At 30.9% G+C, this 18,312-nt stretch overlaps 1 protein-coding gene across 1 annotated transcript in view; it reads right to left on the reverse strand.

Annotated features, from left to right (window-relative positions):
• The window catches only part of LOC143252807 (uncharacterized), a 77,858-nt gene extending 60,470 nt beyond the window's left edge, over positions 1 to 17,388 (reverse strand). The window contains exons 1-6 of the mRNA XM_076505527.1: positions 17,371 to 17,388; positions 11,951 to 12,238; positions 9,810 to 9,882; positions 7,276 to 7,331; positions 4,122 to 4,206; positions 3,046 to 3,107 (exon numbers count right to left, since the gene is read on the reverse strand). Of these exons, the coding sequence (XP_076361642.1) occupies positions 3,046 to 3,107; positions 4,122 to 4,206; positions 7,276 to 7,331; positions 9,810 to 9,882; positions 11,951 to 12,223 (549 nt within the window). The 5' untranslated portion in view covers positions 12,224 to 12,238; positions 17,371 to 17,388. The remainder of the gene's footprint in view (positions 1 to 3,045; positions 3,108 to 4,121; positions 4,207 to 7,275; positions 7,332 to 9,809; positions 9,883 to 11,950; positions 12,239 to 17,370) is intronic.
• Positions 17,389 to 18,312: the final 924 nt, after the last annotated feature.

The raw sequence follows: 18,312 nt of genomic DNA on the forward strand, positions 1-18,312 counted from the left end.
AAATCTATCTTTAATTCATAAATAGATTTTTTAAAAAGTAAAATCTAAATTTATTAATAAAAATAAAACATTGTAGTTCAATATAATAGTCATGAATGTTACTTAAATTATTATATTTTGGTGTGGAATGTGATGTGTAGAATTGTGGAAAGCCAAGTATCTGTACTCCAATGGCAAATGACAAATGTAATTTTATAATTTAACAATAACAACAAGCACACAACAATTATCTATAAACAAAATATCATCAGTTGAAGATGCGCTTCATAAAATGAATTTAAAATATATACACATATATTGACACACACATATATATATGTGCATAATGAAATTAATAAAGCAGTTATTCTGTATCTTTTTGAAATGTATACATAACATCCCAAGAATTTACAGATTACCCACAACATTTTAAGGTTTTCATAAACAAAATATCAGACTTTCTAATTTGTGACTTGCTCAGGCATTTCTTTTCTCTCACATTCAAAGTAATTTTGATTTTAAGATTAAAAATACTTTTATGCATCAGAAAATTTTCAAATTTCACATGTTAAATCTTTATAACCTCAAGGTAATTATCAAAAGTTTTTTTAGAAAAACTTTATACTTTTACTACCATATTTCTGTATGGGTTTGGTTGATTTAACTGACCTGGTAACAGCCATACAAAATTAGGAAATAGATATAAATGATGCTTTTTTCCCTTTTAGAATAACTATAAATTATAATATGAAACCACAAACATTTATTTCATAACATTTTATATTATAGATACATACATGCACACACAGTTATTACTTTATTGACCCTGACCTTTCTTCTGTGTCTGATTAACATTACAGGCATTGTAATGAAGCAGTGCATGAACAAAATACAGTAATATACATCTGGTCTTTACAAAGTGCAACTGTCTTAGTTTTGTCGTATTGATCCAGTCTTTTGTAAAATACAATGATATTTTGGCAATAATACAGTACATGGGTATATGTATTATTACTATTTTAATGAATTTACTGTTACACACTTATTTAATACCTACATTTGTTTGTGTATTTTTTTTTATGCATATGACATACATTGTAGGATGTGTATTGTGCAAGTCAGAGGGCAAGAATCAATAAAATGTGGTTTTAGGAACACTTTGAACACTGTTGAACATTTTAGAATCTTACACAAGTATATAAAAGCAAGCCATCACAAGATTCCAAGAGATTTCTTTGTCAGTTATAGTCAGTATACCATAAGCTTTGAAAGCTATAATTGTGATTAATACTTATAAATTGGAAAACTTCAGAATTTGCAAATCACATTGCCATGGCAAAGTTTCAATTTCAAGGAAATTTTCAATCTTACCTTTTTCAACAAAATACTGTTTTATTTAAGAAAATAAGGAAGTAAATCGTTCCAAGACTTTTCCTCTACTTAACCTTCTTACATTTGCAAATTCAGTAAGATCATCAAAAGTACAGCCACTACTTTTCTTCAAAGACTCAACAAACTGTCAATGGATGACAGAGCTTCCACTTCTAATATAATTCACAATTTTTACAACATTGTCCATCATATTTTTCAATTCATCAGTTTTAAAGATCTAAGCACAAATTTTCTTGATACAAAATGCAATGGAAAGATGGCAGTGTGAAATTCATATTATTTTCAAGTAAATGCTACTTCAAAAGAGAAAATCCTAATTTCTCCCCATTCATGGTGGAAGCACCACCTGTTGTGACAGAAACCAGTTTCTTAAAATCCAGATTGAACTTCTTTGACATTTCAAGAAAATTTTCAAAGATGTTTTTTCCACATGTTCGATCTCGTGATCCACAAAGTCCACGCATTTCCCCCCCTCACTTGAAGATCTGAAGTTACATATCAAACCCAAAATATCAACTGTGCAGTGTCACTAACATCTGTTGACTCGTCTTTTAGTTGTTCAAGCAACTGATTTTCTAGCATTCTGCAAACAACTGTTCTCAACTTAATTGCAAATTATTTACCTTTTGAAAAGTATCATCTTTATTTTTGAATCATAATTCTCCAACAAGAGTTTCAATGACCACAATTAATATTTCTTTCAGTAGTTCAGCATCAGAAAATTTCTTTTTTTTTCAGCTATAATCCAAGCTACTTTATAGCTAGCTAACATAACTAGTTCTATTGATGCTAAATATCTTTTTAAGCCACTTTTTTGTTCATGAAGTTGTGCTTTCAGATGGCTAATTTCTTTCATACAATTTTTGCTATCAACTGGAAATTTTACATCAAATTGGTGGCGAAATGTTGCTTAAAGTTGTATACTTTATTATTCCTAAAAACTTTGTTACAGAAAAGACACACTGGCTTATCATTTGCTTCAATCACTGCAAATTTCATTAAATTCTTGTTTCATGTTTTCCCAGTGATGCATCATTCTCTTTTCAGAGATAATGCCAGAATCAATTAAATTGTCTTTATTTTCTGAGTGTTCACCATCATCAGGATTCTTTCATTTTTGAATTATCCACTTATCTGTATTATGGGATTAAAAACAAAATATATTCAAACCCTTGAAAGTTTCACAAAAAAATATATATTTGCAAGTGCATGCAAAATAATGCACTCTTGATAACAAACATCTAAATCAGACTAACATTACAAAATGAGCCAAGTCTGTAGCAGTGATGAAGCACGCAACATTATCAATGACTTCAGGCAGTGCAGATGCTGATTACCAAATTTGCAGTAAATAAATAAATGATAGAAAACGTTATTCCTAAACTCGAGCTAGCCACATGTGACCAGTGGCCATGGAGTTGCCCACCCCTAATCTAAACATTTGTATTTTGATGTTAGAATCTGAAGTTACTCTATAATGAAAAAAGCATAATTTATATTTACTTCCTAATTGTTTATGGTAGTTACGAGGTTGGTCAAATCAATCCAACTCATACAGAGGTGCTGTAGTAAAAATAACAAATAAATTTCCTCATTCTGCATGTGCTTGGAATAGTAGAGTTTCTTAATAGGGAAACTTAAACATCTTTAAGCATATAACAAAACATTACTTACTGGAGTATCAAAATGAGACAGACCTCTTGGTGTTGTTCCAGGATAATGCTCTTCATCTAGCCCTACAATAGTTCAATAAAAGATACAAGGTAGGTGTATATTATAATCCACAAACAATGCACACTCTTCTTGCTCTATTATGTATACCTGATTTATAGAGCTCAGTGAAAGGTTGAATATTTATACTAACAGAAAAATAAAATCTTAAACCTGGAAAACAGTTATCACTATAACCCAGTGTAAATCCAAACTCACACTTTAAAAAGCTTCAGCTAAGCAATGAAACTTTTTATTGTCCAAATCAATTCATTTAGATTTTAAATTTTAATTATACACCTGTTGTTTATCACACTCATGACAACATGTTTTCATTAGTAATTACACAAATTATTTATATTGTTTACTCTGGAGAGTGTTCAACTCACTATTTTAGTAAAGGAATCCTCATTCTAGACAACTTTAATTACCTTTCTGTACAGATTTCTGTGTGATTTTCTAATAATACATAAATAATTTTTAAGTCTTTAAAATGTACCATAACTGACTAAAGTACATTTGTTACATTACAACACAGAATACTAACAACTAAATATTATGTTCTAATATTTCTCTTGCACTTTTTTCTTCTACAAGCTAATCATTGATACATTTTCTTTTAGTCTACTTTATCACACTTTTATAAATTTAATATTTTTTTAAAATAGAGAATCATTTAACCTTAACTTACAGTAACTAAACATTGCTGTAAGCTTATAAAAAATTGGTTAATATAAAGCAATATAGTCTCTAATTTCTAGTAACCTAAACAATTTTCAGACTGGACAAGTTTTAATTTATGATAAAGCTATGAAGGTTACCTACTACTGTCCTTAATTTTGAAATGTTCACCACAATAAAGCAACCAAGCTAGGTTCTAGGACCAGTCTTATCATTATAATTAATTGACTACAAAGTTCTCTGTCTTGTAAGATTGTTAACATTTTTCCATTATTAAAATTATTGCTCATGACAGATTATATATAAAGGTCCATGCAGGTAATAACAAATTTGTTACATATTATATATCCAAAACTCACCTTTTATTCCTGATGACTTTAGTAAAGGGCCAGCATTAAATTTTCCACCATGATTCTCTGAAGGTAGCTCAGAACCTGGGGGTATCTATATATACATGTATATAATTATCATGTGCAAATTACTCAAGCCAGATGTTATAACTAATTTGTTTTCTGTTGGCAACTCACCCCTCAAATGCTTAGGTACATTTCCTTTTACTCATTACTGTCAATATTTCAAAGATATACACATGTATACATGTCTCTCTGTATGTACACTGTATGGCTGTGATCCAACTGTAGTTCATATCTACAAATATGTTTGTGTATATATTTTTTATTTAACTCCCTTTTTAATTCTTGAGTTATTCATTTCTTTACTCTCCTCAAATCTTCTCTGCTTCATGCTTAACAGTTGGTTTAACAGTAAGCATGTTACAAAGCTTACAAACTTTCTTTAGGTACAACTTAATTTTTCATGTTTTCTCACAATTAAAGTAGTTGATGATTCAAATATCAGGTCATCCCATAATTAATGTTTTTTTGGAAAGGATAAATTTAAATGCATATTTCTTGGCTAAATGAAGTTATTTTCAAAGTCATATAAGTTACATGGGATAATATGAGAGCATTAAGTGTGAGCCAGTTTGTTTCTTTACTAGTTTTTGTTTTTACTTATTTTAGGTACCCCAATGGAGGTGTTGGAGGAGCACAAAAGGCATATAATGTTTTACGAGTTCAGAAAAGGGAAAAGTGTTACTAAAGCATTCAATAGGTGTATTACAATGACATTCTGAATGTGAGGAAGTGTTAAGATGATTCAATAAGTTTAAAACTGGTGACTGACATTCTGAATGTGAGGAAGTGTTAAGATGGTTCAATAAGTTTAGAACTGGTGACTTACATTCTGAATGTGAGGAAGTGTTAAGATGGTTCAATATGTTCAAACTGGTGACTGCAGTTTGACAGATGCAGTTTGCACTGGGCACCCTGTTGAGTTTAATAATGATCTGTTTCTAGCAACACTTGAGGAGGATTGTGCCGCAACTGTTTAGAAACTCAATTCATCTCCTTCCACTGTCCATTGACATTTGCAACAACTCAATAAGAGTTGTCAGTTGATCATCTGAGAGAATGAGCAAACATGAACTTCAGGCTTCGTTGTTGAACTTCCCAGTGACTGGAAATGAGAAATGGATACTCTGTCAAAATGTTAAACAGTGAATTAGTGCAGAAGAACCAGATACACCGCACCAAAAAGAAAATCTGCACCACAGGAAGGTTTTGCTCTGTGTTTGGTGGGATAAAGATGGTGTAATACACTTTAAGTTGTTACAATTAAACCAGACAATTACTGCTGAGATACTGTCAGCAACTGGATCAATTGAACACTGCAATAAAAAAGAATACCTGCTTTGGTGAATCAGAAAAAAAAAAAAAAGTTGTTTTCCACCATAACAATGCATGTCTTCACATCACTAGGATCACTTCCAAAAAAATTGAAGAGCGTGGATGGGAGAAACTTCCACCTCCCTCTTATTCTCCTGATCTTACTCATTCAGATTACCATCCTTTCAGAAGCTTGCATCATCAGTTTACTTCTATAGATGACTTAAAAATAGCCTTTGTACCTTTTTTGTCTCAAAACTAACTGACTTTTATAAGCATGCTAAAGAAAATATTTTGAGATGTTGGCAAACTGTTACTGAAAGTGATGGAAAATACACAATTGATAAAAGTTATTTCAGTTCTTGTTTTCACCTTTTAAATATTATTATTACAAATGACATTACTTATGGAATGACCTGATAATTTAACATACACATGTGCAATATTTTGTTACTATGTATGTACATTACAAATGTAATTAAACAAACAGTTTATTTCATGCCTGAGAATCTTTCTTCAAAACTGAAATATCTGTGACCTTGTTAGTGACAAAAACAGATTTGCAACATCTGCAACCTAAACACAATTACGATATTCTAATTTCCTATTTTATCAGCATAATGAAATTGCTTAGAAATTTCCTAGTACTTTTATAACAAGTTAGAAACAGCTTGAACAATCTTTAGAAGTATCATATTATTTTATTTGTGGTCTTTCTTAGACAACATCACAAAACTGATATTTGTATATCAAAATAATTGTACTTATCTTTAGGGGAAAAAAACAACTATGATATATAATAAAGCAGTTTTTCTTGTGATGTTATAGTCTCTGGAAAATAATTTTCTGTGTCACCTGGTAAGTAACACTACTGAATGTACACATTGCAAAAAAGTTCACTTTCCTTTTTCAAATATATAGTACTTATACTGCATAAGGTATTTTTATACATTATTAGTATGCTGTAATTATGAAGATCTCCATGAGTGAGAAATTCGCAAATAATTTACAAAAATGTTTAATTTATGTTTCTTCTCAATGAAGTTATGTTTAATTTCCATTTCTTCCATGCCACTTCTGTACTGAATTCTGTCATGAGGTTTAAACACAAAAAATCTGTACTGAAAACTAAGGGTAAGATACTTTCATCAACAAATTATATAAATCAATAAATAAATATTACTTTTCAATTTGTTTAAAAAATCAAATACTGATGTGACTATAGTGTGTATTATGACAACAAAATAAACTTCAAAATATTGCATCAAAATAATACGATAAATGTGTACAAGTTCAAAACCCTTAAATTACCAACTTTTCATACAGTTCACTAACAGTGGGAACTATATATTGCACCATACTCATTAATTTGTTTCTTACAACACTCACTATAAAAAATTATCCAAAAAAAAAAAAGTCCACTTATTTTACATACAAATAAACAAATACAACTGAGACCACAATAGCAATTATTGAAATTAATTGCAATCTTTTTGGTATTTTGTTCAAATACTGTGTGTGATTCTTATATTATTAAGGATTGTTAAGAAGTCTGTAATTAAAATGATCATGAGACCACAAGCAGTTTACAACATAAACAACTTAGTCAAATATCTTTAAAAGTCAATGGGTTTCTCATCATCACTCTACAGTGAAGACAATTTTTTCAATGTATTTCTAAAAAATAATAAAATAAATTAACTTGAATCTTTACAGTATCCTAATAAAGAAACCTACATGTATATAAAATATTTCTCCACATGAAAACACACAAACCATTACTTACCAGATTTTCATAAAGAGGAGGACCTCGCATTGGTGGTCCAGGAAAACGTTCTCCATCTGGACACAAAAAGCAAATTAATGAATATGGCATTCAAGTACCTTACAAATTCTACTTGCACACAGTTTTGACCACATACTAGATTCATAGTGTTCAGTAAAAGCTTGCACATTTACACAAGCAGTTAACTTAATATATTTTTACCTTGTATAATAATTTGGATTTAAAATGTCTCTACCACAATGCATATATACAAACAAACATGAATAAAGACTCCACTAATTGATAAATAGGGTTCTAATATCTTTGTACCATTACTGCTTATTAATGACATCAATTTTCCTTGTATTTTTAAACAAGTGTTAGTAATTTTTTTTCTTGTTCTCCATATTCCATATTTTGAAAACACTTTTTAACAATTTATTCTTATTCCCTAAAAATTAAGATTTTTGTAGCTAGAAGCTTTAAGCTAATGCACCATTAATGCTGGTTTCTTCAAATTGAACAAATACCCAATTTGACAATCAATTATTTCATTATAAATGTTAACATTTTTCTTACACTGAATAGGTATTGCCAACAGGCACTTAACCTCCCCTTGCCATTGTGACCTTCTATCCCCCTATTAGAAATGTTACACAAAGAATTTTTATTTTTGGCCTAAGCACACAGCATACCTGACAGAGTATTATATAATGAACCTCCTTCTTCATGATTTCCATGCCATTTTGAATCTTTCCTTACCACTAATCTTAACTGGCCTCTTCATTGTTGATATGAATTTGAGCGTTATTAAGAACTAAAATATCTAAGAGTACTCTTGTCTCTGCTATGAAGAGAATACTATACACCCATTTAGTTGCCCCCAAGATGGTGCTAGAGTCTCTTTCATTTTTATAAGTTTTTCTCAACAGGCATCAGCAACTTTTCCACACCTGAGTATATTTTTGGCTATGATATTGCCAGTGGAATATTCTTAATGGCCAAGGAGAAATGTTAAATTTTTTTGCTGAATAATTGGCCAGGATGAAATCAGACAAGGCCCCTCAGACTGGGATGCAAGCATGACTAAAGAAGAGAAGGATACAAATGATCACCAAAGTTAAATGTCAATAAACTTTTCTATATGGGTCCATTCTTACTTACCATGGGACTATATCTTTATATTTGTTTTGTAGAATTGAAAGAGAAATTTTGAGTAACTTTCTGAAAAAAAAAAATGATATAACTCTTGCTAACATCATGAACTAAAACCTCTCCCCACTAAATTCACAATAACATTAGCCATTCCAAAATCAATTTACAAGGTTTTTCTAAAGATAACTTAGTCTATTGCAATTACTCATCACAGTAAAAAGCACAACATTACATTACATGATCTCATACTTCACTGCCTTACACATGTTGACATGATTTTTTGTGGTAATAATTTGTCATGTACACACCTTTTTGTATAGTTTATGAATTTTCAATCTGATTATCTCTTTCAATCCATCTGCAATGACCTTTTGTGAAATTACATGAAAGCAAATGTTCAGTATTAAGCAGAACATTTAATCAAAAGGAACTCAGATTCCCAATTATCTGAAAACTTCAAGATATACCATCTTCCACATAAAAAAGTATAGGGGTACCCAGCAGAATGCTTAAGTCACATAGCATTGATCATATTCTGCCTCTAAAAATACAAAAAATATGCTTTTATGCCTATCATTATCAACGAACATGGACAATTTCTGGTGGGACAATAATTAGTAATATTCCACACATGTCCACCAATTTTCACCAGTTTCATCATTTTTGTCTGAGTTATAGAGCAAAAACAGTGTGAAAAATCAGTCCTCACATTAACAGATAGGAATTATTTTTGGATTTTCATGGCCCCAATGTGACCTTCACACTCCAAACACTGATTACTTCTAAGTTGGATTACAGTCCAAATGTATTCCAACTTTTGTCCAAATCCATTTGGCCATTTTCAATAAATCTTGCACACACACACACAAACAGGGGTGAAATTATAACCTCCCTCACATTCAGTAATGGAGGAAAAATGAACTTAAACAGTTTTCTTTCACAAGATTGTTTTCACTTGCACAATACAAGGCACTGATCAAGTTAACACAGGCATGATAATAGTGAAATAAAGTAGTTATGAAAGAGATTAACCAAGTGGAAGAAAAAAAAAATTCAATGTGTGTTTATGAAGCACCCATGCCCCAATAATATTACACTGTGTGTTTAAATTTCTACAATTTGATTGACTTGGACCTTTAACACTTAACCTTTACAAGTTAATCATAACTAGAGCTTTGTATGTTCTTTCTGTTGCATCTGTTTGATCAACATATATCCAACCAATCTTGAGATATCCTGTTCACGAGAATGGACAGACAGGGACAACCCAATATACCCCTCTACACTTCACGAAATAGTGGAAGCATAATATAAACAAAACATTATGTGCTTCAATACTGTCTAAAAGCAATGTATAGATAAAGTAATAAAATTTCATTACATACAAAAATGTAGCTCACCTTCTATGCCTGGTGTCTTTAATAAAGTACCAGGACCAAAATTATCTGGAAGCAACTCAGATCCAGGAGGCAGCTAAACATACTTCAATAAGTTAAAAACTGACATACATGTAAAATGCATTTTCCAACAGAAACAAAACCCATAATGTTATTTTTGCAAACCTTATCTTATATATATACACCCTTGTGCAAATTAATTAAAACAAATGGTCATTTTAAATATTTTCAGCATGACGGCCAGTGTAGGTTTGCTGGATCCTCTGATTTCCTTAAATAGTCATTTTTTCACACAGACGGCGTCATTAGCTGTGTTTTGCAATATGATTGATCTATTTTTGGGATATATGACGAAATTTTGAGGAATATTACGTCATTCGAAATTACGTTAGAAAGGCAAGGAGACCAGTCAAAAAACAACTTCTTACCAACTCATTGAAGAAAAAATGGTTTCAATGGGGTATGAAATACAAGAACTGGATGCAAGAACAATGGAGGAAGGTGTTATTCAGTGATGAGACTCATTTCTTCACACAGGGTCAAAGAAGTCTGCATGTTCGTAGATCTCCAGGTGAGAAACTTCAAGAATCTCACATCAATCTGTTCATAAAACATCCCTTGAAGAAGATTTTTTGGGGCTTTTTCAGCTGCTATGGCATCAGAGGCTTATATATCATAGAAGGTATGATGCAAGGACCACAGTACATCGAAGTTTTGCAGAAAAGAGTCATTTCAGAATTGAAAAAGAAATTTCCAGATGGATCTGGCATTTATCAGCAACATTTGACTCTGTGCCACACATTGAAACTTGTTAAGAATTTTATGAGTACAATGCGAATAAAGGTGCTGGACTGGCCTGGAAACTCTCCAGACTTAAATCCTATTGAAAATCTTTGGGCAATTTCTAAAGAAAAACTTCGGGGAAAAGACTGTACTACGAAAGATAAGCTAATTGAAGTCATAATTGAGGTGTAGTACCACGATCCAAAAATTAGTAAAGATTGCAATCAACTCGTGGACTCAATGCCAAAGTGGATTAATGATCTTCTGAAAAATAAAGGTGGTTATATCATGTATTAATTTGCGAGTAATTTTTGGATTCTCAGACATAAAACACAAAAAATTGAAAAAATCGTAATTTTCCATCTTGTTTCAATTAATTTGCACAAGGGTGTATATTTATATATTTGGAAAGGTATACACATACAGACAAATCTGAACATTCACTACTGATATGATGGGAAAACAAGCATCAATAATGTTGATGCTAAATTTTATTTTGCGAGCAGGATAATTTGAACTAAATTCTGAAGAATTAATCACATCAAAGTTCAAAATACGATTTAACTTAAAGAATAAAAACACATTTACCATATGTTATTGATAAGCAGTTCTTTGCATGACAAATGCTCAACAATTACTTTTCAAAGTGCACAGTATAAGAAGCTCAGAGCTTTGGCTCTCAGTTAAAACCAAGAGTGCAACACAGTAACAAAGTAATATTTTTTAATGTCCATGAAATAATATAAATTGATAGACTAACTCAAACTTTTTTCCATCACTGTGGATGGATAGTTTTGCTTGTTGTTTTCTGATAATTTATGAAACATGTACCTTACATACAGCAAATAACAAAATTCAAAAATTAATTTCTATTGTATTTCTCAAACTGTAACACATGGTAAATTCACCTGGAATGTAAGTTGTGGTATGTAAAAAAATGTTTTACAAAGATCTACATTGAAAGTTACGAGTTTTTATTTCAGTGCCCATTTAATGGCTGATTTAGCTAGGCAACAAATACATTTTCTTAATTAAAGAATCTTTATTGTAAAAATTTCTAATACTACAGACCAAACATCTAAAAAAACCCACAAAATCATAAAATATAAATGTAGCATACAAATGAAATGAATAGTATCTAATTTATCTATAGTAAAATTACACACATCAAATTTTCTTACACAGTAGCAATAAGACCACAGGAAACAGTAAGCCTACTTGTAATTAGAACTTTCCTTTGTCAACAAATATATGTATATGTACAACATTACATAACAGTATGTTTACACTTTTCAATGCTAATTTAGTACTTGTACATGTTTATGCAACAATTAGTAAAAGCATAAGTAGATATTACTCACTGGGTCTTCATATGGTGGTGGAGGTCGTCTAAGTGGACCAGGATAATTTTCTACATCTTGCCTTCCAATTTTCTGTGATTTAAGCACCTGAGTTGACAAAAGAGATCGTCTTTGAGATGGACTAATTCCTTTTGAAGGTGAGCCTACTACTGGACATGGAGGAGAAGAAGGTCCATCTCTATGATGCAGTCTGTTTTCATGCCAAGGCGGATACACTGCTGGACCGATTCCCCTTGAATAACCTGTATCTTCATTATCTTGTGGATTCCACATTGTTTTGTTGCAATCCTAGTTTACCAATATAGGATAATACACTGGTAAAACATCTTTTATTGCAAACACTAATCATGCTGATCATCTTAAATCAGATATTTCCATTATATTAGTACCATCAAAATATTCACCTGATGTGTTACACACAATCTAGGATAAGAAACAATCATGAAGGGTTAGAACTTATGGTGACTCTAATTATTCTTGTTAACTATATAGTGTATTAACACAAATATTGTTTGAAAATAACCACTGTTCAGTTTTTTCATTAAACAATATTAAAATTTAAAACAAAATGGAATATTTGTAGTTAAATCAAATGAAACTGAAATTTTAAAAATATATGAATAAAAAATCAATATCAATGAAAAAATAAATTCATTAATTATTACAGTTCTTTTATCAAAAAATAAACATGATTATTGTAGTGATCAAAATTAATAAAACAGCACACTGACTGAAAATTGCATCACAAATTAGGGTAGAAAATAATTTATCTTTACAATTACAAGGTTTGGTCTTAAAATGTTCCAATTTTCACTCATCTTAATTCTTAACATTATGAGCAACTTCTTGCAATATCACTACAGCTGAGCAATTAACTCAGTTAATCAAAATAGTATACTACACTGATGAGTATTACATGAAATAATCAATTTTACAATTCAAATTAATGCTTCCTATTATTACTGTTTTATTATTCCAACTAATCAACACATTGAATTATTTTCAATTAATTCAAGTTCAGCTTAAATGATTAATACCACAATTCAAGAAAATAATCAACTAATAAAAATCACAATTTCCAGTTATTACTATGTTTGGTCATCCAACTATCAAAGTAATCCAAATCCTACTCAATGGGCTACCTATATGATATAATTTGTAGCATTAAAGCCTATTTTTATGCAATCTCACATGAAAATAATTGATTAGATGAAAGTAGTTGATTAATTCCTCAATTAGCAAATCCTACTAACTGTTCCTGAAGCCACTTTATAGCATTACTAAACAAAAGGATCTTGGCATAGTAGTGAATATTCACTCAAGCTACCAAAGTAGTGTTCTGTTGCTAATAGTCAAGTTTACACAATTTTAGGGTATGTTCATAGACTGCAAGTCAAAAAGAGGTAATTATACCTCTATTCAAATCATTATCAAGGCTTCACTTAAAATATACTGTAGAATTCTGACCTCCTGATCTATAAAATTTAGAAAACATTGACATTTTGGAAAGTGTTTAATAACACAACTATTATTAGGATACTTCAAGAAACAGAAAGGTTATTTTATACACAGATGAGATTAGAACAAGGAACCTGTTGGTTCATCTTGGTCATCTTATTCACTATATTACACTCTGAAATAAAAATAAAACATATAAAGTCAGCTCTTATCATTTAAATATTTACCAAGCTTTCTCACAACCTTCCTTAAAGTAACTGCATCTCTCATATTTAAGTGCAACCCATTTCCAAAGCTTATCACCCTGTGATAAACAAACCTGTTTTAGCTAATGTTCCCTCTAATTTTTCATTCCGTTCACAGAATGGATTTTTTTCATGTGCAACAGTATCAAGATAATATGCACTACCATTTTTTTAAGTGGGGAGTAGTTTCAGACCATCAACCCTACTGAATCATGAGCCCACTTTAAGATGCTAGTTGTCTGTTATTTGGTATTTAGGCCTACTGACTGCCAGAGTCATTAAGATCGTCCATTTGTAGAGATTCCTTGACTGGTTATAGTATGGCTACACAACTTAGAGGGACAATTAGTCTTAACTGAAGATGACTCTTAACATATCAAAATATTTCTTTCTGCTGTTTTACCATTTTCAATATTAAGTACAAAAAAAAAGTGATGATGCATCATGACACTCAATTTCTTTAATAACTTCAGACACCTCAATCACATTCCTGCTAACTCCTCTTTTTCAACAGAATAAAATTTCAAAAAATCTTAACCTATTCTCAGATGGTAACATTTCCACTCACGATATTACCCTAAAAGCCATCCTTTAAACCCTTTACAACAAATCAATGTCTTTTCTATAGTAAGGATCCAAGAATTAAATGCAATACTTCAAATGTTGCCTCACCAATGGCCTATACAATAACATCATTACTCTTTATGCTTGTATCCAGTATCTCTGTAGTTGAGTTTAAATTTCTATTTGTCCTGCCACTAGTTACATCACATTGCTTGGTTGGCTTAAGAAATTGATTGACTAGAATACCAAGATCTTTTTCCATGACACTGTTAAAGTAATTCCCATCAAAATAATATTCATGATTAAAACTGTGATATTTCACAAAGCACTATCTCGCATTTGTTATAATTAAAACCCATCTGTCACTTCTTAACCAACCAAATAATCCAAATCCTTTGGTAAAGTGGTATCCCTCTCCTCACATCCAACAACACTCACAACTTTGGTAACAACAGCAAGTATTTTCTATGTCAATGAAGTAAATAAAAGCGGTCCTAACACATAGCCTGAAGCCTATTAATTTTTTTTTTCTAGTGTCTTCTCAATTACAAGAGTTAAAAAGTGTACATTAAGTTACACTGATTTATGGACAGCCAGTAAGTTAAAAAATTCCATTTGAGAAGAAAAATCTAACAGTTTAATGTACACAACTACAATTACATAAACAAAATAAGGCTTATGTTTATTGATGGTTCACTTAACTTTTTTCTTTTTTATGATAATATTACTCAATATTCATTTATCATTGATGAAATTAATTTTTGAATATTCCAGCCAACAAACCAAATCTTACACAATCAACCCTTTCACTACATGCTTGGTATAACACACATGAATATGTCTACACATTTACACACATTAAGTATTTAGATTATAACTTTTGATACAGTAGGTGTACTTTCACAAAATTTGGTAGACTTTAAGTAAAGATTATAAGTATTTTGTATACAAAAAAAATCATATTTTAAATTAAATATTTGTACTAAAGATTTGTTTGTCAAATTAGTATGTTTCATTACTAGTCTGAATGCAAAATGAATTCATGTTGTAAGTAAAAAAAAATATTCTTTACCCCAGAAATCTCAAATATTACTTGCATAATCCCTAAAACCTCCTAAATACATTACAAATGTTTGTTTTCAGTAAGATTATATTTCATGTCATTTTCTATACTCTTTATTATGCAAGGTCTATCACTTAATGAACCTCGTAACCACCATAAACAAATTAGGATTTTTTTTTCATGCTTCAATGACTACATATTATAACACAAAAATACAATTGTTTAAACTAAGTAGCTTAAGTCTCATCACACTATATATTTACATATATATATATCTTACCATTTTTTATCATACTGACCTTCTAGTCATACCTAGCTAACTTACATAGCTTGTATTGATGCAGCACACGTGCATATCCAGTAATATAAAACTGACCTTTAGTCTTCCCTCTCTCTGTTGTGTTTTAGTAGACTAGTATTTTGTAATATACAGTCATATTTCAGTTATTATACACTATATATAAAGATATAGGTATATTTAAAAATAGATTATTAAACTTATTATTCCTACAATATAGAACAATCAAGAAGTAAAGTAAATGGTTATATTTTCTATAACCTCTGTACTCAGTTGCTGCTAGACATAGGTTACTAAACCTTTTGAAATTTTGCATGTGAAGGATATGAAATAAAATATTTTTAAGTTTTTGTTTTATATACACACACAGTTAAATAACAAAAAAATAATAAATAACTACACTGACACCACAGAATTCCACCATAATTTATTTAGCTTAGTAACTAAGATATATTTATATTTTACAAAATATGAAAGTTTGAGCAAACACAACCTCCTTGAAATCTTAGATTGAAAAAACCTGGTAACCTTTTCACGTATTAAAATGACTAAGAAAAACACTGAAGACATTATAAGCTGTCTATTGGTTATTCATGTGACATACTGTAGTAAAATCATACAAGGAACTGTTTCAATCAATGGAAAAAGTTGAACAGGGCTACTGAGTTTGATTCAGTACATAAGCCATATTTCAGTAAAATGAAAAAGATATGAGGATTTTATTTATATTTTAGCTAGATAATATTGGTAATTTGAGTTCCTAATTTGTACAAAACTATATACTTTGTATTTTGACATCACAAACATTTAATTTTAACCAATGCTGCATTCAACATACTATGTGACTCACTAAAATCTATATTTAGATTTTTATTATTTTCTTTTAACTTTAATATTATAAGGAGTTAATTTCTTAAGTTTGGGTTATAAGCTACAGTTTGATTCCAAACTTATTGACATAAATTCATAAAATACTAGTTAAATAAAATTTAATTGTATTATTATTAGTAGTAGTAGTAGTAATACTAGTACTAATTACCCCAGTTTGCAAAGCTTGTAACAGTGGTATTTTATGAATGTTATACAATTACACTTGCAAGTTACAGAACGATAAAACATATTCAAGATATATGTATACGTAATTAAGATAATAAGTTACACTAATAAGAAACATACTCTCTTTTTTTAATTGCAAAATAATGTAATAAAACAGATCCGTTCCTGTGAAATTATGTCGGTTCAGATATCTTCTGTGGGTTTTTGGGCTATTTTGACTTGAACTGTTGAAGTTTGACTAAGTTCGATAACCGAGAACAGGATTGTGCCCTTGACTTAGTTGAGTTTAAGGTACGAGGGCTTTCAGTTTCACTTTGATTTGTCAGAGTTGACACTTAACCTTTGTTTTCAGTATTGCAAATATATAAGCGTTACTTAACAATAATATTCTACAATATTCCAAACTAACACTAACAATACATATTTCGCTTGAGAGCAGCACACTGGTTCTACTTTTTTCACCAGTATTGGCGTTACAACACACTATTGTTAGTTTTAGCAGCAACAGTAAATAAAAAGGTGGTTCAAACCAAATTAATAACAGAAACACTTAACTTCTATGTCACACGTAATTTAACTAAATCTTGTATTTCAGAATTTTCACTCGCATTATTACAAATGTTTCTCCAAAGTACCTGACTAGTAAGAATAAAATATCTGTTGATGTTAAATTATTTTAAAATAAGATAATGATTTGAAATAAAGATGCTTATTATTACTAACTAGCATACAATACCTGCGCACCACTTCTGGGTTCAAACACTCAGGATATCTGATACGATCGAGTTGTTGTGGTGCTCGACTCGCAATCAGCAGGTTATGAGCTCAAATCCCGTCACCAAGTATGATTGCTCGTTTAGCCATGTGGGTATGATTATGTAAAAATCAATCACACTTCGCTGACAAAGAATAATCTAAAATGTGGGTGTGGACAGGGTTAATTAGCTGCTTTTGAAACCTTCCCTATTAACTATCACATCTCGGCCCGGCATGGCCAGGTGGGTTAAGGCATTCGACTCGTAATCTGAGGGACGCGGGTTTGAATCTCTGTCGCACCAAACGTGCTCGCCCTTTCAGCCGTAAGGGCGCTATAAAGTTCTGTCAATCCCACTATTCGTTGGTAAAAGAGTAGCCCAATAGTTGCCGGTGGGTGGTGATGACTAGCTGCCTTCCCTCTATATACACCGTATTTCTCAGCGTCGAAGACGGACCCTCATTTTGATTAGCTTACACTGCTAAATTAGGGACGGCTAGCGCAGGTAGCCCTTGAGTCGCTTTGCGCTAAATTCAAAACAGACCAAACTAAACATATCACATCTAAATCAGGAACACCTAGCGCAACTAGCCCTTGAATACCTTTGTATGAAATTAAAATAAAAAATATCCAATCAAAGACCTCATTATGAATTATTCGGCTGAGGCATCGCTAGATACCTGGATGCCTCAAATAATTATTTTAATCAGCAGGAAGTAATAAATATAAGAAAATATGCGTATGAAGCCTTGTGCAAGTTAATTGAAACAAGACGGAAAATTACGATTTTTTCAATTTTTTGCGTTTTATTTCTGAGAATCCAAAAATTACTCACAAATTAATACATGATATGACCGCCTTTATTTTTCAGAAGATCATTAATCCGCTTTGGCATCGAGTCCATGAGTTAACTGCAATCTTTAC

The sequence above is a fragment of the Tachypleus tridentatus genome, chromosome 6, assembly GCF_004210375.1.
Source record: "Tachypleus tridentatus isolate NWPU-2018 chromosome 6, ASM421037v1, whole genome shotgun sequence".
Lineage (NCBI taxonomy): Eukaryota > Metazoa > Arthropoda > Merostomata > Xiphosura > Limulidae > Tachypleus > Tachypleus tridentatus.